The following is a 23,244-nucleotide window of genomic DNA, read 5'->3' as shown; positions in this document are numbered from 1 at the left end:
CATACTTTGAGAAAAGTTTAGGTTACTGATTCTTTCCATTTTTTAACTGAAACACTCTTCAGAGAAAGAATTAAATTCCGGATTGGTTTTGAAATAGCTGCCAATTCGCGCATGCGCAACTGTTGTTGCAAAAACCCTAGTTATTAATTATCTAGTACCAAGGGATGGTGGATTTCCAGCTTTCTTAATGAATATTACTGATTACATATTAATGTGTTGATTTTTTTCATTTGCAAAATACAATATTATGATGTATAAGCATCAACTATTCAAATTCAACACAACATTGACACAGAGCCTAATAATAAACCGGCAAAAGGTTATCTTCTTTTTTTTAATAAAATAAGCTGATGATTAATCTATAAAATTTGCTTGATTGTTTGCTGTTGGAAGTAGTATATTATTTATAACGTTATCGGAAATAAAATGAAAACGCGAGAAATAAAAAACAGTAGTTTTTCCAAGTCAAATTTCGCAAAAAAAGTACATATTAACAAATACAGTATAACGCTTTAGGTTTGCTATATACGTCATAAACATCATACTAAAACAGCTTGTATTGATAATTATTTTTTAGTGTACACTTTTCAATTTGCAATTAAATAAATTTTACACCCAAAAAACGATATAGACCTTTAAATATACGTTATGCAGCATTAGCAGAAGACAAGTTGTTTGTACATCTCGGAGTACATATTAAGTACTTTTTAAAAATGATAAGATAATGGGAATTTCGACAAATAGCGAGCGGACAAATCGACTTTCACAACGATCTTTAACTCATTTTTCGGTAAACAATCTCCTAGCTGACAACCGAACAATATGGCCTACGAGGAATTGCTCGTACCCGGTACGGAACTGAAAGAAATGAAATTTAATGACGTAAGTCCTTAATTTATCATAGCAACAAAACTTTTGCAAGTTGTCTAGTGGACGTCAAGTATAGTTATTTGATTGGTTAGTTCAAAGCTCAACTACACAAATTTCTTATGCCCTATATCTCTTAACTTTTGAACTTACAAGGTGTTTAAGCTTTAACACAAATAAATATTTTTTATTATAATTATAATTAATAGTCTAAAGTACCTAATTATTCACCGATCAACGCGTGCCGAAAGTATCATCTTAAGTCGCCAGATTCATTATTCACAGTTTCGAGTCACTTATAACATTTCCGCTCCTTTAGTCACGGTGTTGTTTTGTATGTTAAAAAATCTTCTAAATCAGTAAATGGTCGGTGATAATTAGAGCTATCAAAAATTTTTTAAAATCTCTACCGAGTTATTTAAGTTATGACATAAAACTTTAAGGCCCCTACAGCTTGAAAGTTAAGAATTTTAGAACAACCTGAACTATTATATCACAAATTAGGATGGCTAAAATGTAATTGTAACATTACCGCAATCTGTATTTCTGACATGTAAGCGCGAAATTCAAAATTAAAATCACCTATGAATTTACACGTACATCTATATTACCTTTTTGCAGTTTTGGGATTGGTTGATAAACGTTTCGGATTTGAAAGTGCATTGGAACTACCAACCCTCGTACCTTTTGTCTCAAGCCGTCTTCCTCTTCGGGGGTTTAGCGACGTTGATCCATGGCAAGCGATATTACCCACAGGGTGTCCCCATAAATTATCCGCCATAAAGCAACAGTTTATTCCATAACACGAAAAGATATTTAATAAGCTAATACTAAAATCTTATATTTATTTATAAAAAATATGAAGTAACGACGTCATCATACAAGACGCCATTAAGACACTTTTGAAAATCAAGTAAAACGCCAAGTCGCAAACATACAGCTCTAGTCTTTTCTAGTATCAAGTCAATTTGATTTGCGGATAACTTATAAAACACCCTGTATAGATAATTACCTCATTTTAGTACGTCTGTTTGCAGCGTTGGTCCGAGGTAGCCGATTTCTCCACCTTTATTTGGCCATATTCATTCACGGGTTTGCCGTTGAGAGCATCTCCTATGTCAGCCCCGACGTGGATAATTTTTGGCATTCCCAAACACCCATCATATTTCTGGGGAGACGACTTCCTCTACACATAACGCTGCTTTGTGAGCAGACGCGTTTTGCAATTTTCTTAGTACTAATCCTTTAAATTTCTAGACGCTTGCTTTTTGTATAACGCGATCATCGCGGTATCAAAAATGCGTTTGCCCAAATGGGCCGAACCATTCGCAGTAGGTTTAGTGGTAGTCCTGATAGACATACCCTACGATATCGTAAGCGTAAGGTTCATGCATTGGTTCTGGCACGATACCGATCCAAATATATATGACAAACACTACTGGGTGCCTTGGAACTCGTACTATTTCCACGCAGCATTTGCAGCTAGTTTTACATTTTGGTTTGATTTTTTGAAGCGGACGTTTTGTCCCAGCGAAGGGAAATGGGTCAAAAGCAACAGGTATTATCTATCCTCATTTTTGGTTAGATTACATCGGGAGTGATGAAAGTGATAAAAAAAATACTCGAAAAAAGAGAACAATTCTAAAATTAGCTCTATTATGCCCAGTAATAGCATGTATTTATTCAATAAAATTAGAACTTATCCAGGAACTTGGACAACGCAATAAAAATTGCATCAGGTGATTGAAACACTGTCTATGCACATGCCCGAAATATAAATTGCAACAAGTTTATGAACAAATGCCAAGTGAGCAACGAATTTAAGGGTGTGAAATTTCCCTTTTGTGATTTTAAGTATTTATTTACTTATTATAAATTTCAGGGTGTCCATTTTTGTATAAAGAGTTAGGAAAATGTATGTACACTTGAACTATTAGTTTGGTAACAATAGCAAACGTTGGAATGCATTAGGACGAAAATCAAAATTTACAATTTGCGCAGAAAAACAGGTAAATAACAGTAATAATAAAATAAATAAAAATACATCCTGTGTATGTGACAAATCTCTCATTTTTCCACTAAATGGAGCCAAAACTAAAAAAAAGTTTTGTATCACGATTTAGGCGTCACCTGTGAAAGTCGACAATTAATTTTTGCCACAAAAAAAATACGAATAGGTGTCTACCTATTTTACAACGCATGGAGTCGAATTTATGAAAAGAAAAATGCATTATAAGTTTTTTTCTAAATTACGCCTGTTTGATAGTATTTTTGAAATGTCAAATATTGCGTTTTTCAAGTCCCATATCTGCTCCTTTTATATCCAAATAAAGTAATTAAAATACATAACCCTTTTTCAAAGCTCATTGAAGTTATGTTCGCGAAATAATAATCATGGACATGAATATAGGACTAAACCTAGGGCTATCAGTTTTAACAAATCCATTCGATATTCACAAACTATATTTGAAATTAAATAATTAGTTTCGTGGTAAACTAATCAGAACTATGATTCTACTGGGTCATCTGTTTTTGTGACCCTATCCCGCTAAGAAATGTTTTTATGCCCTATTGTTGCAGGTGCTTTTTGGAACTAGTGACCACAGTAATAACGGGATTTGTCGGACCAATTGGTGGCATATTACTTTTCATCCCGATTTATCATCCACTGCACGACAACTATAAAATTCACAGCGAAGTCACGTTCTTCATCTTGTTCACGATATTTCTCTTAATAATATGGTCAGCAGACAGAAAACCAAGGAATGACGATAATTTAAATAAGAAGTCTCACGTGGTTCATTGGACCACTGTCCTATTGGTCGTCCATTTGGTACTTCACTACGCGGTCTTTTTGTCCATGACTTTGTTCTTCAATCCGGAGGACGAGGTCTCAACTGGGATTAAAGAGCAGATTGGGCCTTGCGACGAATATGTGTTCATACGGACTGCTACCGGAACAGTGAGTGTACTAAATAAAAATATACAGGGTGCGGCAAGTTCGATGATTTTTGGAAGTTTTCTATATTTTTAAGAGAAAGCAGAAAACGAGTTCAAATATGACCAACTCTTACCACACGGGGTAGTTTTACGGGAGATGAAGGAATTTTAAAATATTCGCATGAGGAAGGGGTTACCAACTCTTGCAATTCTTGCTTCTTTTTGTGTAGTGTCCAAGTTATTTAAAGCCATTGTATGTATGTGGAACGGATTTTTTACAACACATACTGATTCAAAAAAAATATACACTGCGTGTGTTTAGGATAAATACAATGTTAAAAATAACCCTTAGTTTGGTTAATAAACATGTGTCCGAAAATGTCTCCAGAAGATACCCGCTCTGTAAAAGGGGTCCACAAAAAAAAAACAGGTTCAAAATTATATACAATATTTTAACTTCTTAGTTGATTCTAAAACAATCACTATTTGCTGAAATAGTTCGATCCCCCGCATGAAAATTACTAAACAAAATGTATTACTTAGGTCAGCATTAAATCAAATAACTCCAAAATGACTATTTTTTCTTTTACTTTAAACAAATATTTCTGTCCAAAAAAGAACCCTAAAGATAATTTGTGGCACCACCAATTTCCATTTAGGTACCTTAAAACAATGAAAAATTTAAAAAACCGATGGAGGCCATTTGGAGACACGTTTCTTAACCAAACATTATTTTTTAAATATTATGTTCATCCTAGGAAATAGCGCTTTTTTTTTAAACTCTTTATATAACACAGGTAATTGGCAGAAGATAGGTTTAATAAAATTACAAAAAAAAAAAAAATAATTGGAAAAAATCCTGGCTGTATAATTTTGGACAAACACTTGAGTTCCAGGTTGTTACTTTTCAGCTTCCTTATATTAACTTATCGCAATTTTATCAACAATATATATTAAGAAATTTTTCAAATTCAGCAGTAAAAAAACCACGCGCCCATTATAAATTTTTATTTAGTAAGTAAACTTTACTTTCAGTCTTTGCCCAAAAGAAAATATCTGTGTGCAACAGATTACGATGAACAGTATTTCAACTGGAGTTGTTTGAAGAACAAAAATCCGCCACGGAACGGATCTGTTTGGTATACAACATGCGGAGTACCGTTTAAAAACCGAGCAGAATACATTACCATCATTTCATTAATAAGCTTTATAGCGGCCGTTGTATTTTATAATTTACATTTTAGCTCATTCGGTGACGCAGTGTTTTCTCCTAACATTCAGAAATCACTTATAACAAAACAAAAGAAAAAACAAAAATAAAATCACTGGACGATTGTTGTTTCATTTGAGTACAAGTTCTTGTAGTATGTCATTGATAATTTTCAAAAAATTTGTTGTCAATGAATTGGACAATAAAAATGACTACATCTGAAAAACTGGTATTTATTCTAGAGCATTTTCTTTAATTACAAAAATCAGACCTACTGTTAGCAAACAGAATAGTTTCAATTTTGGAAATGAACTATGCAACAGGACAAATTAATAAAAAAAAAAGTTGACTTAAGGTCTAATTGAACATTATTCTACTTCCAATTTGCCCTTTTGCTTTTTAGAGTAGTTGTGAATGTGGTTAAGGTAGGAATACATTAAATGAATAAAAATTAATGTGAACTTAACAATACCCTCCCGTCTGTTGCTGGTATACTTCAATAGTGTCACCCTCTTCCATGTCTAAGGTTGTTGGGGTATCTGCTTCGCTTATTGGATTGCCGTCAAAACGAAACCGGACAACATTTGTACTTAAACCCTGAAATACAATGACCCGTAAAATCAAAACTGCCTTTCAACCACAAAACTAAAATGACAATAAATCTGATAAGATAAAAGACTCTCAGCCAATTTACATTTGTTTCACATGTCCAGCTAAATGTTTAAATTTGAATTTTGTGATTTTATTAGGTCACTTATGCAATTTCACCACTCTAGAAGATTTTCAGAACACCATGATAGTGGAATATAAATTTGAATTGTTAATGTCTTGTATCTCAGGGTGACTGAAAGAAATATAGGTTGTTACTAGTGTTACGGAAAGTGTAAAAGAATCAAAGAGAAGAAATGTAATGTAATGCAAGACATGCCGAAATGCTAAGAGATTGGGGCTTAAATGCACAGCAAAATTAATATATATGTTCTGTCCTAGGTGATTAATTTTTCAATTTATAATTGTAATTAAAATAATGATCAAGGGTTTTTATAAACCAAACACAACTTACAGCACGTTCACAGTAGGCAGTCATCAATTTTCTTAAAGGCGTTTGCCTTTTGATTTTAAATTGTACCACTGCATTATCTTGACCCAACACTTTCAAGTTAATGTGCTCGGTTTCGTTACCCTAAAATCCAAAAAAACATAAGCGTTAGCACTCCTCAAACGTCCCAGAAAATGTCAATGCGGTACTTCAACAAAGGTTTGCAAAATGCCTACCTTTTTTTCGTCTCCCATTGTTTGAAAATAAATAAAACTTATTCGCGCAACTAATTGAGGCTGTTTAACACAAATACGTCGAACTAAAGTTATAAAAGCTAAATTTTCCGCCAAACACTAACAATGACGACTTCTTTACAAAATAATGGCCGGCTTGTTAAAGTAGCGGCAAAGTGGGCATGGGAAGCTACCACACTAGTCAAAATGGCTACTTCCGGTGTTAATTTGAAAACTTGACCATTCTAGCAAATAAATACACTCCAGAAATCCATATAAAACCGTTTACATTAAAAAAAAAGCAAATATGTTTTTGTAGAATTAAAATTGTGTACCAGCGATGTATATGAAGTTAGTGTAATTAAATAAAAAAGATTAAACTCAGACATTTATATTGGCGGGAATTTTAAAATATGAATTCTGTGCGAAGATTAACAGTATAAATAAATTAGTCCAAAAATATTTTAAGAACATATTTCTTCAAATAGAGTTATATTCATTCATATATCACTGAAATTTCTCAGTGGATTCCAAAATGAGAATTTCAAAATAACATGATAAAACTGTAATGTTTGTTATCCTAAAGATTCTACTTTTTTTAATTATTCAAAATTGAAATTTCATGGATGTATTTCATTTGCATAAGCTTAAAAATTATCAGAATATAATAAACTAGGTTTAAGGGATTGCTGTCCTAAGTACTAATTTTTAATAGGAAACATGTTGCTCTTCTGCGATATAAATTACCGACATTTGATCTTTGCAGTTAACCTCTCAATCTGTGGAATGATTTCTGGTCAAAAATAGTACAAATAAATCTTAAACAACTAATTAATTGAAAAAATACGTTTTATCAATCTGTAATAAAGGACGAACAGTAAGTTTGATGCCTATTCAGGGCTGCAATCAATCATTTCTATATTTTTTAGATGATTATCCCAGTACGTTGCTTTACATGTGGGAAAGTAATCGGAAACAAATGGGAAGCCTACTTGGGTCTTTTGCAAGCAGAATATACAGAAGGAGATGCTCTAGACGCTTTGGGGCTCAAAAGATATTGCTGCCGCAGAATGCTTTTGGGCCATGTAGACCTGATTGAAAAATTGCTCAATTATGCACCATTAGAAAAATGAGTTGAATGTTTTCCATATCTGTTGTTCATTTTCTAGGTATTTTTGATTTTTTTCAATTATTTATGTCGACTTCAACAATTTTTAAACCTGTTTGCTGTACATGTCAGTTAATTTTACCAATGCTGGTAAAGTGAATATTCTTAAAAGTATTGCATATTTAATTCTTGAAAAAAAAAACTACCATTTATGACTGTAAGTAAAAATATTTTAATTTGTTATAATACCATTCTTTTGATATATTAATGTAGTATAGTTAATTTAAAAAGCGAGTCACGGTTGATTTTGAATTCTTAATTTAGCAATTTCTGTTCCAATCTGCCGAGACTCGCCAAGCATAAGAGAAAGATAATATAGCAGCCTATCAAAGCATGTCAAAAAATTTTTTTTCTATCACATCTTCCCAATACCCAATCACTGCTAATATAATTTTTTTGACCTGCCTAACACTTAAATTGAAAAAAGTAAACATATCACATTTCAATCAATACAAGCAAAAGTTAAGGAATCAAATCCACATTTTTTTTCTATGAAAATAAGGAACAAAACACGTTTGGTTAACATCAAATCAATTGCAAAATGTTGAACACTCTGAAAAACTGAGATCGGACTTCAGTGCTCAACCATCTAAAAAAACTGAGCAAATAAGTAACAACTTTGTACGCGCGAAACAAGAGTGCAGCAACGCACAACCTCATATTGCTCCTTAGCATATTCAGTTTTTCAAATGAAAACAAAAAACTACGCTCAACATCCTGTAATAAAAATATTTCTGCCATTCTTAGTGGCTCGAGACTAGAACAGAGTTCTCAGCCAGCGATCAGTTGGAAAAGCTGAAAACTCTGTCAACAACAGTTAGTAAGGCATCTACAAAGAGAAAAATTTAAGGAAAGCGGAAGGTGGCACTGGGCTTGGAGGCGTAATTCCTCCCGCCTCTTGCAATCGAGCCATATAATCTGGACACTGATCGGCGATGCACGGATGACCCAACGATTTCCAGAATAGACAGCGGCAATATTTGCACAACGACAACATTTCCGCGTACTGTCTGTCTTCGTTTAGCCCGAACGTTCTGCAAAAAAATATATTTCTATTAAACTATTCCAAATAGCTACTAGAGACAAAGAGGTACTGCCTATGAAAATAATAAAGGAATTTATAAAGCAAGTATAAAAGAAAATTTTAAGAAGGTTCATTCAACATGCGCATGCGCGAAATTTACAACTTTGTTTTTAATCAATTACCTTGCGCCATCAAAGTACAATTAACATGACCGCTGACAGATAGATTATCGATGACTCTGGATGTGGCATGTTTGCGGCAGTATTTTGTCAAAATATGCCTAGATCTCGCGAAATGTTCTGGGAAAACGAGTTGAGTGTATAGAGAGAAAATGGTGCAAAGTGCAGGTTAGTGGGGCATGCGAAAATTCCTGCCGCCTGCGGCGCATCAGTTTTTAAGGTAATAAACCCACTATTACCTAATGTTGAACTGAGGTGGCTTTTACTTGATGAAAATCCATTTATCAAAATAAATAAGAACTAAAAGTTCAGATTTTCACGAAATTATATATCATGACATGACAATGGGTTTCGACAACACCGTGTCTTTATCAAATGTGATAAAATTTGATAAAGACACGGTGTTGTCGAAACAATTGTCATGTCATAATATATAATTTCGTGAAAATCTGATCTTTTATTATTTATTTTTATTACCTAATGGCTATATGAATTATTGTATAGAATATTAGACGCCCAAATAATTTTTTTATTACAAAGGTTATGTTTGTAAACGAGAAGATGCAGGCGACACATGAAAGGTCACAAAGTTTAATAGACATATACTAGTATACAATTCAAATAGGAAATTTTTTAGATATATTCCGAAAACCATAATTGATCACAGGTTCGGAAAAGAACGGATGTTTAGTAGGGGTTAAAGCCACATTTACTTTCAATTTTAAAAGTGCTTCATTTCCTTTTAAATTGGCTTTTTCCAACTGACCAGTTATATTGCCAGTTTCAAACATCAATTTGCAAAATTTGAAAGCATAAAATTCATATATGGTGCTTACTTCAGACCAATAAAGTCTTAAAAAATTAGCATCATCATCATCATGTTAACACAATAGTAGTTAGCAGTTTGATAAACAATACTTAAGTCATGAGGCAGAAAAATGGGTCTAGAAATATAAAGACCTGACCTATGTTGATACTGCCTTTAAGACAAACATATGATTGGGGTTTGGGTTTTCCAAATCATTGTAGACTTTGATAATAAAATCTAAGCTTTATTTAGGAGCCAAAAATCACTTTTTTACTCACTTTTTGCATGAATGGAACGCAGCTTTCCAATCGACGTCCGCGTCGTCTTTTGGTAAAATCAGATCAATCTGCTGCTGGTTGAAGTGAAATTTCGTAAGTTCTCTCCACACCCTTTGTTCGTTAACGATCGACGAAATTTGATCACAGGCTTGTTCTCCGGCGGTCAAGTCCTTGGGATCTGACAGTCTTAATATAATCTCTCTGATGCACTCCTCGGGGAGCTGTAGAAGCGTCGGATGTGTGTCGGGATGAGGTTCCCTGACTTGAAACTGAGATGCCATGTTGAGTATCCTGTCTATTTTAGCCGTGTGTTGGTGCCAGAGAAGTTGCGAACCTAAAGGACCTACAGAGGATATGTTATAATGAAAATTACGGAAGGACTGAAGCCGCGTATACATACCTCCCCAGCAGGCAGATCTTTCAGCAGTGCTCAGCGCTTTCAGTTTGTTTAACAGTCGTCGGAATCCTCTGGGATTGTGCTGACTGGCTGTAGCGTAATTAGCAACTTCTTCCAGCATGGCGAGTAACGCTTTTTGGGTACAGCCGGAGAGTCCAGTCGTATGTTGACCGATCAGTAGATCCAGCAATGCGCATATGTAGTTGAATCTACGTACGTCGTGGACGGCACTGTGAAAGTCTAGTCGTTTCACAACTTCGTCCAGCTTATTAAAACCGGCAATCTGTTCGATCGTGACAACGTAATTAGTTCTTTTTCTAAAGACTCGGGTTATCATATCAAGCTCTTACTTCTTTCGTACATTTCACGGTAATTTGACAGTGTGGCTGACTAGAAGTCTGTGAGTCTATATACTCCTTTTGTTCGTCGCACGGATCGTTTTTTTGACCATATCTGCCAACAACAAAGATATCAAATTAATTTTCCTTGAGTTGAGTTACCAAGGGAGATATTAGTCAGTCAAAACAAGTTAGATGTACTAAAAGTCAATCCACAGATGTGTCTTATCTCAAAATTTGCAGCATTCGTATACTTGTACATGACGTTTCATAAGAATTGGCCGTCCCTGGCGATCCTATTTTGCTTCAAAGATCCTTGCAAGATTTTTAATTTTTAATAAAGATTTTTGCAAGGATGTCCTAAGGTTTTTGTACGTTAACGCAATTACCAAATGTAGATCTGCTTTAATTAAAAAGTTTAGTTTTTTATATACACGTATAATATATTTGATGTTTATTGCTATTTTCATAATCGATACAAGAATTAAATTTACAAATATTAAATTGCTTCAAGAAATTTTTATTTTACGAAAGAATGGATAAAATAATTGGAAGCTAAGTTAAACTGTCTGGTCCATATTAGTAGTTACGATGAAACTAAAGACTTTTTAATATTTCTATAACTTACTTTCAAGTTTTGTTATTTCAAAAAGTGTCTCGGCGAAGTTAATGATAAATTGAAAGCACGCCTTTGATGTCCTTACTTCGACATAATAAATCAAATTACCTACGCTAATTATTTGACAACAGACACACTATCAGTCTAATCACAACAAAAGGAAAATTATAAAACCTGAACGCAAAGGGTGTTAAGAACCATTTCAACTATGAAAACCGTTTTTAGTCTGTACCCGTTAGTTTTCGTGATGCATTGCATTACCGGAGGCGAATGTAAACTTGACAATGTATCCGAAGATGGGCAGTATCCCGAAGATTTACTTAACATATATGCGAATCTTATCAGATCTTCAAATCATATACATTATATGGTACTGCGATATATCTCCACCGATCGTTACAACAATTGTGACATGCTCCTGTTTACTTTGGTAAACTACTTTAACAGGAAAACCTATTCAGTGGAAAATAATTTTTTTAGAGCAAGCGCAAACTACGCCGAGTTGCGGCAGAATAAAAAGAAAATGAAATCCCCGGGCAATAGAATATTTGCGAATCAGGCCAATGTAATGATTGTACCGGATAAAAATATTTTCGAACAATTCCTGCACCATGATCAAAACATTGGGACGAAAGCGGGGCATTTGTTCTTAGTAATATTCTGCTCCAACAATTCAAGTGCTGCAATTGAAGAAATTCTCGAGAAGTTTTGGGAGCGATTTGGAGTTTTAAATGTCATCATCTTTATTGACTCGAAGATAGTGGTCTATAAACCCTTTCGTAACACACGTGGCCATTTTGGAAAGGCGGAAACGTATCAAACGGCAGGGATCCAAACAAATACGAATACAATTATTAACGACGTAAAACGTTTAAATGGATATCCGATAAGGGTCAGTATGCTAGAAAGACAACCCACAGCTTTAAGACATTTACCGTTAGGGCTTCAGGGCATTAGCATTTACAAAAACAAGAGGTTCTTCGGTGAAGATGGGATGATACTGTCGGGATTGTCGGAAATAATGAATTTCACGATCACATTTATCGATGATCCCAACGCACAGATCTATGGTAAAGTTCTAGACAACGGCACAGCTACCGGAACGTTAGGGCAAATCTTAAGAAGGGAAATCGACTTGCAAGCTAACGGAAGATATGTCGAAGATACTGGAAATGAGGATTTTGAGTTTGGCCTACAGTACGACCGAGACCAAATGTGCGTTGTGGTGCCGAAAGCCTTGCCGTTTCCGAGGTGGAAACTAGCGTTGCGGGTTTTTAAAGGCAAATTTTTCTTATATTTTTTCATTGCGCTGGCCTTGTGTGCATATCTTAATTACAAGCTAACGAAAAGGTACGATTCCATCATGGAAATAATTGCGGTAATGTTGTCGCAGTCATCTCAAAGTGTCCTTTACCAATCGACATCGAGAAAAATATTTTTACTCGGTCTAATGTTATTCATCTTAAACTTATCTGTAATATATTTCGCGCACGTGCTGTATTCCTTCAGCAACCACACGTTTTATCCAGACATAAACACCATCGACGAATTGGACAAGTCAAATCTCACGATTAAGTCGGCCTTCAACATCTTCAGTTCCATTCCCAGTGCGGTGTATCAAAGGATATCAAACGAAAAGGTCGTCGAAGACGCTAAAGTTGATGATATATATAACAGGTTAAAACTCGTCGCTACTGCCAGAAACTGCGCGACGACCGGTCGATTTAAAGAAATTAAACAGTTGATACAAACCATCCAACGTCATCACGAACAAAATCTGCTACACGTGGTTCCAGAATGTCCCAAATCGTTTTATTTGGCGTTCATTGTCCCGAAGGGGTCCCCTTATTTGTCGACATTTAACCATTACCTATCGAAATTTATCGAAGCCGGATTGGTATTAAAATGGCGCAGGGACTTTAGGATTGTTATCTCGTCGCCACTAAACGTCAAAGACGACGATTTGTTTGTGTTTCGTTTTGAAGATCTCACGTTCGCTTTTTTTGTTATACTGTACGGCCACCTAATTTCTTTAGCTGTTTTTGTCGGTGAAATTTTGTGGGCGCGATGACGTCCATTTTGGGGAAACCGTAACTCATAAAACTGGAATAATAGGTCATACAAAAAAAGCTGTTGACACTTTAATAAGACTTTGTTTGGGATTACCAACTAGAATGTACAGTTGTGTTCGTATTATTTAAGCAGTTTAAAACAAGCTTTTGTGATTATTTCTTTAAGGCTATCACAGACATATGTTTTGGTTAGCGAGACATATGTTTAAAGTTATATTTAATAAATGCAAATCATTGGCGTTTACTATATACTAAGTAATATTTTTTATTTATATGAATTTTGTAACAATGCCAACAAATTGAATGTTATATTAAACAAGAACAATAATAAAGTGGTAGGTACAAAAACAAAAATTTGGTTATTAAGCTCTTCCAAGCATTCATGAATTGTTTCCGACACTTTCACAAAATGTTACAAAATTACAGTTATAATTTTTCTTACCATTATAGTCCACCCATTTTCCAACAGATTAAAGTCCAGACTTAATGAAGATCACGGTTACACTTCTACATTATTATTTTGAAAACAGTCCTTAATTGAATTTGCAATAGGCACGGGACAATTGTATTGATAAATAAAAAAAAATTTGGGATATATGGACCTAATAGATATGGATGGAAGTATAATGTGCTCCGGAACATTAAGATAGTTTTTAGAATAAAATCTTTTCTCCAATTGCCAGCATACATCAAGCTCATGGGCACTTATCCAGCTCTACATATTGACAGAAAAACCCCCAGATATAAATGCGAGGTTGTTAGTATAACGCCCTTCAAATTTTGTTCCGTCCGGTGGATACATCCGAATTTGCCCGTTATAACTAGATTGAAAAGTTTTTTATCCAGTTCCAATATTCAGGTTCGCGTTAAATGTAACGCTTTTTCATTTAATAACCCTCCTTCTTCTATTTTTCAACTATTTGTGTCTTTTCGACTAGTGTTGACAATTGACACAAAATTAAATGCCAAAAATAAAAAACAAATACACCATGAAAAATTAGGCGTAGGGGTTTTTAATGAACAGGACCCTATTTATTGTAAGAAATACAACCAAACGTATAGTATCATAAATATTGGGACAAATATGCAGGGGAAGAGATTTTTTACTGTTCCTTTTTTCATAAATAGTGAATTAGTGATTTTGATAAGGACAGGAAGGAGCCTTTGAAGTCATTAGTTCAAAAGTAAGTAATTACGAATGAGTTTATTTTCATGTTTATAATAATTAAGTAATTAAATAAGCAGCGGTAAAAAGGTTTGGCTCGTTTATTATATCACACGGAAAGATTCAGTAGCACGACAATCATGCTAAGCTGCAAACATTGTACGAGTATTCTTCCTTGTGCCCCACAACCCTGAGATACTTTCATTCACTTTTTTAACGTCATTTCAATAACACCCTGTATTTCTGAAGTTATATATTGCATTTCGTAGGAAAGTCGTGATAATTATTTAAGCAATATATTTTGTATGGCTGGAATGTTGCCAAACACAATATATATTCTTTTTAAAATAGATTGACATACTTTATACCTTTGTTCGTTGTAACCGGCCGTGCCCATTAAATCTCACAGTTTAGGGAAGTTGCGTTAAAAAAAAAGTTGCAATATCTAACATTGCTTCCTTTAAAACAATATTAACTAACAACCCAAATACAATAAAATTAAAACCATTTTGGGTTAACCGATAACAGTTTTTTTTTAAGGTGACTGGGTGGCAGCATTAAATTCTTAGATTGTATCTATAAAGCTGATAAGAAAGTTCTCGGAATATGTTGTTTATCCGCATTCTTTTTTAAGAACCATTAAGAACCTATTTTTCATCAAAATATGAAGGAAATATTAACGAAAAAAAAAGTGTTACCGCCCCCCGTTACGAATGCAATCACTTCCATTTCATTTGCTAGTGGGAAAAAAATTGAAACAAGCAGTACCTAAATACCTATATCTCAATTATCATATTATTAAAACGCATAATTGCAATGACACGCATAAATAACTGCAGCAATTTATACGCAACGTGGCATTATTATTTTATGCCACTCCAGAATGTCCTATTTCAAAAACGTATCTAAAAATAAAAGACCTTAAGGTCCGCTAAATGTCAGTCCATATTGAAACAAACATTCGCTCGAAAATAGATCGAGAACGCAGTAATTAACTTATAAACACACCCGTTATTGCCAACGGCTCGATCACAATTCCAAAACCAAAAAATCACGGTGAAAACTCAAGAGCGCGCGAGAAAATCTACTGCACAAGACAAGCGGAACGCCAAAAGAACAAAGAAATCGGCAATCGAGTTCCGAAAAAATCGATCGGGAAGCGACGAAAATTACAGAAAAAGCGGAAAATACTCACTTCAGGGACTTGCAGTGTTCCAGCACTTTTTTCTTTTCCCATCCCTCGTCGGTTTTGACCCATGCTTCTCCCGGCGATCGCCAATCTTTGGAAATAAACGGCATGCTGCTTTAAATTGCGTTCCTGCAAAACATAAAACAGCTGATGCGCGATATAAACATTCACTCGGCGGATGGAACGAAAGCTCTTGCGCTTGCGCTTTCGACGCGGCAGGCGGCGCTGCCGCCTTTCTCTTTCGTCGCCGTTTCTTGGAGAGACGACGTTATGACCTTTCGTCTACATTAATTTTAAGCACATCGACTGAATTCCGTAGGTGGTGTAGTCAGCCGCAGAGTTCACGTGGTAGGATTTTTTTTTGCGCCCTTAGTCAATATAAGGTTTGTGATTGTGTTGAGCTTTTAGTGTGGGGGCATTAATTCGACTTGGCAACGCCGCTGTTTCCACATGTGCTTGAAGGCTATCCTGCCTAAACCCATGCTCGTTTGGGAATCAACAATCTGCACGAAAGGATGCAGGGTGCAGGATGAAATTTCTATCCCATGAACTTTGTACAAGCATCGTGGAGAATACATACACGGTGTGACAAGTGTCTTACAATTAGAGAAAACTAGTGTTTTCAAGTTCAAGTTTTGAAGCTAATAAGATCATAAAAGCAGTTAAAATAATAATATATTATTCAACAAGTACGGTAAACGGCATTCGAGTTTATGTGGCACGAGAGAGGAGAGAATGTTTAATAAACGAGTGACTAAAATAGTTTATCCAACTTGTTACATACTATACTTTTTCTACGACTGTTAGTTTTTAGGTACATTTTTGCAAAACAACACAAATACACTAAATGACATAGCTGTCAGAATTGACAAACGTCAAAATCTAATCCGTGCGGTAAAATTTCCGAAAACATACGATTGCTTGCAAAGCCGTGCGGTAAATTCCGAAAATGTCCGAAGGGGCTCGGATCCGTGGGAAACGAAACTGACGTGCTAAAATGACACGAGCTCGGTGTATAATTAGATATTTTACAGAAAGGAGTAGAAAAAATGCTTTTTCTAGTTTCAGACTTTTAAGCGACATAAATTTACTGTGTAGTTTGTTCTCAGTAGGTAATTGCAGATTAGTCACAATATTTAGCAACACGCTCGAGTTCGTTTACCTTTTTCTAAATTTTATGCACTGTTTCCACGGAGATTTGTTTGATCGCATTACAGAAAAAAGGTTAAAAATAAATTAGCAGACCGTAATATAAAATACGCAACTTTCATTTCGTTGCTCCATTGATTAAAAAGCGTAAAGTTTTCACAAATTAAAATAATGATGAAATCGGATTCGACAACTGACTTCATTTGCGACTGAAATTTCTTGCAAGAAAAAAATTTAAGTTTAAGTTTGGATTTAGTAATAAGTGAGTGCACCGGGTAGCCCGGGGATGACACCTTATAGCCTGTAAAAAATATTAAGTTAAGATATTTTGTTGTTATATAAACATGATGTTTGTATTTTGGTGGACAAGTAACAACTTTCTTATTTTGAATAAAAACAAATTAAAATAAGAACATCTTTTTGACTTCCTCCTAACTTTCTAGACATATTTCATAGAGTTTCCGATATATTTTGAATTTTATGTTAAAACTTTGTACAACTTAATGGATCTATCGATTATGGGAATTTTTGCAATTTTGCAAGCCTTTGTAATGTATTTTTGGTGTTCATTTCTTTATAGTGTGGTGGTCTGTAAAATGATATTTTAATAATAAATAAATACAGAAGGCTGTAAAATTAACTTTAGAAATTTTAATGAAAAAATCGTTAAAAGCAATTTTGTTCAAATGGAAAAACCCTATTTTTATAATTTTACTGTATTAAATATATGAACAAGGCTGGCTTTGTATAAGGTCGCCAATAAAGGTTTTTTGCATCCTAAATATGCTATACAGATATTAACTATCGACCCTACAGAAATGGCACAAATAAAGAAAAAATCCTGACATTTGCAGAAAAATATTCAGATGAACAAAAACCTGCAAGAAAGATGTGAAAGATTTAAAAATTGTAGGACCGTTAGGGTTATGCAATTAGTAGAGCCGTGTTATAAAAAATCTCCTTTTAATTGATTTTTTCTAAATGCTACAGATAATAAACCATTGTTTTTGAATTAAACTACCAATAGTAATAGAAATAACTAAAATGTGGCGAAAAACTGTCAAATATTTTATTTCCAAAAGGAGTAAGCCAAAATAGCGACGTCATTTAAATATATAATAAAGGCTTCGGAAACATAATATCCAAATTTCAAAATGTATCAGAAACGGTAAGACCTAGGTATAGGATATTAAACTGGCTCGCATTTTGCTCTGTACCTGCTTATATATTGTTTGAGGAGGGCGGCACTGAAGGAGCGGACATGAGCATTGTTTCAGATGACTGATCCATATGTTGGTGAAAGGAAAGACCTGAGTCGCGCGTAAGATTGTTTGCTTGCTCTAGATTCTATAGATTTCTATAGCTTCGTTGGTAGAAGAATTGAATATACGCATGAATTTTAGTAGTATCGAAAAAAATGTTATCTCCGGTTTCGTGATTGTGTTCGACAACTGCGGATGAGTTTATTTGTCGTAGTCATAAGGCTCTTGCATGTTTTTTAAGCATAGTTGATATTTTTCGTCCGCTCTTTCGAATGTATTCTTTGCCGCATATGCAGGCGGAATTTTGCCCTTGACAGATGTTGAAAATCTTTTTACAAGTGGTTTTCACCATAGATGACGTAGGATCGTTTCTAAGTGGACGATAGGGAACCGTTTTTAAGAATATCCTGCATCTTTTCCTGATATTCATTTGTGTTAATTTCCTTTATCTGCTTTTAGAACTACGATGTCGTGATTATATTTTAGAGATTTAGACATAACTTAGTGCATTATCACATCACCATCCGACCCAAAAATCATCGGTTATTAACTCTCTTGTTTACAGAGTCATAAAATTAACTCAACCCGAGTCATTGAAGCCAGAATTAAAACACCTTACATCTGTTCGCCACAACCTTCCAAACACGAGTCCGAAAGCAACCCTACACTTGTCTTTCCTTTCATTCAAAACATCGGTGATCACATAAGGAAAGTTCTTAAGAAAAATAAAGTCAAAACTACTTGTCTTAAAATCTCTCAACATTTTTTACAGGATTCCATGCATATGCGGCAAAGAATACATTGGAGAGGAGCGAACAAAAAATTTGAAGTAGACTCAAAAAACATGAAAGAGCCTCAAGATTACGAAAAATCAACTCATCAGCGGTTGCCGAACCAAAAGTAACAAAAAATAAAGTTCTTGCATGTAATCAATTCTTCTAAAACAGAGCTTAACTTAGAAGTAAAACTAATTACATTTAAAGAAAGACAAAATCAAAATGTGGTTGCGAAAGTGTCACTAGTCGTGACAAAAATATGGGCTGTTAAAAATGAAGTTTTGAAGTGAAGCTTTAAACTTTGAATCTAAAGGGCGCTTTCACAGTTAATAATGATTTTTTTCATCTTTCTCATCACAAAGATTGACTTCAATAGCAGAAAAATATCTAATGTCCTCTATGCAAACAACGTTCTTTTGATACCTTAACCCTTTGGACTTTCAATATTCATTCAACTGGTATTATGCACTCGCGAATGAATTTAATTAATATAAAAATGTTTTAGTTGTGTTTAGTTAGTTTCATTGTCCCTTATGGGGGGTAAGTTATGGAACACCTTGTAGAAAAAGACGAAACTAAGCCCCAGATGTAGAAGGTACAGAAAAAATACATAAATTTTATTCACATATCGTTATATTTGAACATCTATAAATAATTTAATAGAAATACACTATACTTCAGTACGCTATTTGACACATTTACACCGAATCTCCCATTAACGATCTGTGGATATTTACATTCAGTTCGTCGAACATTCATAATACACTAATACGGAGCTAGGAAATTTCTGGATGATCGGTTCTAATTATTATCATATTTAGCGACAATTATTGTGGGATAGGCAGAATGTCAGCATCCAGAAAGTTCCTAATAAAAAGTCTAATCGAAATGTGAAAGTCGCACAATATACAAAAAGTATATAAAATATAAACTAAATTTCACTAATTAACTAGACATTAAATATTCATTTGCCGTGCTGATGAAAAGTTTTGCATTTTCTAGCGAGATGTTTTGGGCGAAATAATCAGCGAGAACTCATTTTAAAATTTAATTTTAGCGCAGCAATTAAACGCATTATCAAGATTTCGTGATCGTTGAGTAAATATTATGCCCAAGGGCAAGTAAATAAATAAAGAAAAAAGTGGCAGTTTTTAAAATTAATTCACATCGTACCAAGTGGCACAAACAACTTTGAGAGCAACTAAATGGAAACTCCCTATTTTGCTTTAGTGTTTGAAATCTACGTGAAATACTTAATGTTAACATTTCTAGCCAAGATGGTCGCCAAATTTTCCAAAACCAAAGTATGAACGAATTCGTTACTAAATCATTTTATTATTATATTACTTAAATGGAAACATCCACTTCTAATTAAACATTTATCAAAAAAATACCTTATTACCTGGCAGTAACCGGTTAAACCGTAAGTAAATACGTCAAAATTGCACTTTTTGCAGTCGATCAACATTAAATAATCAACAAGTTTAAAGCGAAAAAAAAGTAACCACATCTTGTTGTGAATAAGTTTTAAAGCACTAAAAATGGTGGTTTCATGGTGGTTCCATCTCCTTTTTCACGCTCTTTTTACAATACAATACAATATCTATAGCAATTTAAATAAGAACCGAAAAATGCAACCCTCATCATCGACGACTAGAGAGATATGTTAATCAGATATGCAATGATCTATACAAAAATGAAACTAAAAATTAGATGGCAAATTCTGACTGCGGTCGGTCATTTAAGTCTATTAAAACCCTTCTTAAATCTATTGGCAGAATGGTAGTTTTATTTGTTACCGTTTTTTAATAATAAATACTAAGCTACGACGACTCGTGCTTTTTCAAGAATGAAAACCTTTTCGAATTTATATGTTGTTTGCCAATCATTATCGTTAATGTCAAGGGCCGCCAAAATTTGTCACTGCGTTCCGCCTAAAACGATAACACTTTCATTAAATGTATGTACAGGTATTTGGTTATGCGTAAAACATTGAAAAATCGTATTTGTTTGTATTATAACTTGACACCGATTCCTTATACGAATAGACGCTGATTTAATTGGCTGCGGATTTTTCTGGGGTCGAACATTCGGCTTGACTATCGCACGACTTCAGCGTATCGTAATCAATAGCTCCTGGTATTGATCTTCGCTTAAGTACGGAACGTCATCCACGCTGAAACAAATATTTTTAGTGAAATCGCGTAATATTAGTAATGTGCTTTGGGCGAAGTTTGTAAAATTAGATTCCTAAAGTAAATCTGACTAAAACTGGTTGCTTTTCATTAAAACTTTTTAAATTTACTTTTCGGGTACAAAAATACGAAACTCGTATCTTCTCCCTTTCAATTTACTTAGGGAGGTGTACACACAAATTTTACGAGAGCAAAATTTTTATTTCTTTAATTAAATGTAAGATCTCCACTAAACTAAAAAGAAGAGTTTTTTATGTCTACTGCTATCGAAAAGAATTATGATCTTTTTAATAGTTAATATTTTAGATTAGGATAAAGATATTGAGATGCGGTTTTCACTGGGTTTGTTGAACCTTTGTATTATTATCAAATGACATACAAAGTCATAACTTTTTGCATTTATTCTTTTAACTACTCTATTCTTATTAAAATGCGTTAAACCTTTTAGGAGATATGAACATTTATTTAAGAAAGAGTTCGAATACACCCCACCACTTTCCTTGCAAAAATAGAGCAAACTGGATTAAACAAAAAAGATTTGAATTGGTCTCAGCTTTAAGAACTTACCCAAAAATATTCACTTTAACTATGGTTAACATTAGAAATTTTTATAAAAACTCAGTTTTAAAATTTTCGAGATGACAATCTCACTCCCTGGTGACCATTTCACTCGAAAATAATGTCCAGCATTTTCACTTGGCCGTTTTACTATATGCTTTTAAAACATTCACCTGAGTTTTCTCATATTAAAGTTTGTCTTTTAAAGGTAATGTTTAAAAAAATCATTTAAACAATACATGAAAATACTAACAAGGCAACAGAATATTTAAACGTTGGAAATATAAATAGCAAATATAAAACTATGACCATGGGACATATAACATTGTTTTTTTTTCGACTTATTACAAGTATACAGGGTGTTATTTAATAAATTTTCAATATTTCACAGTTAAATTATTACAAATTTGTAAATACTTCTTTTTTGAAATATTTTTTCCTTAATTTAGGTCTTACTTATAGGGGTGCTACCTACATGTCCTTTCTCACTTTCAAAGTACAAGTCACTCGTTTTCGATGCACGTGTTTTTCAAAAAAAGGGACAATTTTGTAAAATAACTTTTTGAATCAACATAAATTATGGGTGAAAAACCAGATCATAATCACAATAAATGTGTATGTATGTAAGAAAAGTATTCAAGTCCACACGTTTATAATATATATTTTTATTGTAGTATATATTATTATTGCAGTATATATTATTATATCAAAAGGTCCTATCCAACCATTTCCGTACTTAATAATCTGACTTCTGTACAGGGTGGCTAATATAAAACTAACCAAAGCCCATTTTGATTTTGTTTAATAATTATTATTATGGTCCTTGAGATAAAATCAATACAAACCGTATAGCGGTACCAGTTCGACTTTATATTCGAAAGCGTTAATTTTGTCCATTTTCGTCGCGGAAACTTCAATTCAATTGTTAACTTAGGTTTGGCTCTTACTGTGGGATAACACTAATGACCGCTCGCCGAGTCCTGGAAATTTAGTTGGAGAATTACCCCCTCCCCAAACCAGTCTACCTTTCCACAACCGCAACGACGATATACAGGGTGACTCATGGTCGGTGGCTCGCTGAATCCAAGACGCGTCTACCTAAGCGGTACTACTCTATCCCAAAATAGTGCTAATGGCTTTTTTTTATTTCTTATTAGTTCAGATTTCGATATATTGTTATTAATTATAAAATTCAAAAAGTTTGCATTTTGTGAATCTTTTTTTGTTGGTCTTCTAACATAATATATTTTTTATTTGTTTGTTTTATATAATATTTTGCTGTTTATAATTTTTAAAAATATTTAGGCATGTTGCTAGTTTCTTTTACGAAACTTTCCTTTGTGTGGTCCAGCACTCCATAAATGGCCATGACTTACCTTTACTATCAAAAACGGAAGGACTTAGATTTAAAAATATGGAACAAGCGTAGTGCATTAAAGAGACCCAACAAGTTTTGGAAAACAGACCAAAACATTTAACTTAAATTCATCAGTTTCGCCTAGAAAAGAAAATAAAAGAAATATATATTATTGAGACATCGAACTGCATTTTGAATGTACCTGCATCTAGAGGAAAAATAATATCCATTTTACACTTTGGCTTGAGGGAAGTTTGGTTGGCAAAGGATTTGGTAATTTTAACAAACGCATTAAAGGCTGCTCATTAGACTACCACGAAGACATGACTAATTTTTTTAAAAATTTGGTAAGAAATTCTCTTCTTTCAATATCCCACTAGGCAGCGTAACAATTTATGATAATGCTGATTATCACAGCACT

The 23,244-nt window shown here is 33.9% G+C and overlaps 6 protein-coding genes across 14 annotated transcripts in view; 3 read left to right on the top strand and 3 right to left on the bottom strand.

The window, feature by feature from the left end:
• Positions 1-401: 401 nt before the first annotated feature.
• On the top strand, positions 402-5,137 carry LOC132698828 (uncharacterized). Its single transcript, XM_060665156.1, has 6 exons — positions 402-882; positions 1,489-1,603; positions 1,905-2,072; positions 2,125-2,425; positions 3,448-3,829; positions 4,843-5,137. The coding sequence occupies exons 1-6, from the start codon at positions 823-825 to the stop codon at positions 5,125-5,127; spliced, it is 1,311 nt and encodes a 436-aa protein (XP_060521139.1). The 5' UTR covers positions 402-822; the 3' UTR covers positions 5,128-5,137.
• Positions 5,138-5,234: 97 nt separating this feature from the next.
• On the bottom strand, positions 5,235-6,626 carry LOC132698831 (small ubiquitin-related modifier 3). Its single transcript, XM_060665161.1, has 3 exons — positions 6,293-6,626; positions 6,081-6,200; positions 5,235-5,614 (listed from the first exon to the last, which is right to left on the bottom strand). The coding sequence occupies exons 1-3, from the start codon at positions 6,308-6,310 to the stop codon at positions 5,480-5,482; spliced, it is 273 nt and encodes a 90-aa protein (XP_060521144.1). The 5' UTR covers positions 6,311-6,626; the 3' UTR covers positions 5,235-5,479.
• A 244-nt stretch (positions 6,627-6,870) lies between these two features.
• On the top strand, positions 6,871-7,791 carry LOC132698832 (DNA-directed RNA polymerases I, II, and III subunit RPABC5). The gene is made up of 2 exons (XM_060665162.1): positions 6,871-7,166; positions 7,219-7,791. The coding sequence occupies exon 2, from the start codon at positions 7,219-7,221 to the stop codon at positions 7,420-7,422; it is 204 nt and encodes a 67-aa protein (XP_060521145.1). The 5' UTR covers positions 6,871-7,166; the 3' UTR covers positions 7,423-7,791.
• Positions 7,792-7,930: 139 nt separating this feature from the next.
• LOC132698829 (F-box only protein 25) lies at positions 7,931-15,690 on the bottom strand. The gene is made up of 5 exons (XM_060665157.1): positions 15,533-15,690; positions 10,494-10,596; positions 10,147-10,426; positions 9,747-10,089; positions 7,931-8,491 (listed from the first exon to the last, which is right to left on the bottom strand). Exons 1-5 carry the CDS (start codon positions 15,634-15,636, stop codon positions 8,287-8,289), a joined length of 1,035 nt encoding a protein of 344 aa, XP_060521140.1. The 5' UTR covers positions 15,637-15,690; the 3' UTR covers positions 7,931-8,286.
• Positions 10,603-15,493, top strand: LOC132698826 (uncharacterized). The gene has a single exon (XM_060665155.1). The coding sequence runs from the start codon at positions 11,309-11,311 to the stop codon at positions 13,169-13,171; it is 1,863 nt and encodes a 620-aa protein (XP_060521138.1). The 5' UTR covers positions 10,603-11,308; the 3' UTR covers positions 13,172-15,493.
• A 3,658-nt stretch (positions 15,691-19,348) lies between the features above and the next one.
• Positions 19,349-23,244, bottom strand: part of LOC132697946 (collagen alpha-1(IX) chain-like) — a 296,717-nt gene continuing 292,821 nt past the window's right edge. For all 9 annotated transcript variants that reach the window (XM_060663732.1, XM_060663729.1, XM_060663727.1 and 6 more), the window contains one exon: positions 19,349-20,889. In XM_060663732.1, the coding sequence (XP_060519715.1) occupies positions 20,826-20,889 (64 nt within the window). In that variant the 3' untranslated portion in view covers positions 19,349-20,825. The remainder of the gene's footprint in view (positions 20,890-23,244) is intronic.

The sequence above is a fragment of the Cylas formicarius genome, unplaced genomic scaffold (genome assembly GCF_029955315.1).
Source record: "Cylas formicarius isolate icCylForm1 unplaced genomic scaffold, icCylForm1.1 PGA_scaffold_2__14_contigs__length_35257938, whole genome shotgun sequence".
Taxonomy (NCBI): Eukaryota; Metazoa; Arthropoda; class Insecta; order Coleoptera; family Brentidae; genus Cylas; species Cylas formicarius.
The sequence above is the reverse complement of the archived record's forward strand: the minus strand, read 5'-3'. Positions and strand labels throughout refer to the sequence as shown.

Bases quoted from the DNA above. Each gene is read 5' to 3' on its own strand.
- LOC132698828 (XM_060665156.1), top strand. From the start codon at position 823: ATGGCCTACGAGGAATTGCTCGTACCCGGTACGGAACTGAAAGAAATG. The intron at 1,604-1,904 runs GCAAGCGATATT...GTCTGTTTGCAG, and splicing joins TTTAGCGACGTTGATCCATG to CGTTGGTCCGAGGTAGCCGA. The intron at 2,426-3,447 runs GTATTATCTATC...CTATTGTTGCAG, and splicing joins AAATGGGTCAAAAGCAACAG to GTGCTTTTTGGAACTAGTGA.
- LOC132698831 (XM_060665161.1), bottom strand. The intron at 5,615-6,080 runs GTAAGTTGTGTT...ATTGTATTTCAG, and splicing joins CTGCCTACTGTGAACGTGCT to GGTTTAAGTACAAATGTTGT.
- LOC132698832 (XM_060665162.1), top strand. From the start codon at position 7,219: ATGATTATCCCAGTACGTTGCTTTACATGTGGGAAAGTAATCGGAAAC.
- LOC132698826 (XM_060665155.1), top strand. From the start codon at position 11,309: ATGAAAACCGTTTTTAGTCTGTACCCGTTAGTTTTCGTGATGCATTGC.
- LOC132698829 (XM_060665157.1), bottom strand. From the start codon at position 15,636: ATGCCGTTTATTTCCAAAGATTGGCGATCGCCGGGAGAAGCATGGGTC. The intron at 10,427-10,493 runs GTAAGAGCTTGA...ACGATCGAACAG, and splicing joins CCGTGAAATGTACGAAAGAA to ATTGCCGGTTTTAATAAGCT. The intron at 8,492-9,746 runs GTGAGTAAAAAA...ATTTTTTTGCAG, and splicing joins GCGTTCCATTCATGCAAAAA to AACGTTCGGGCTAAACGAAG.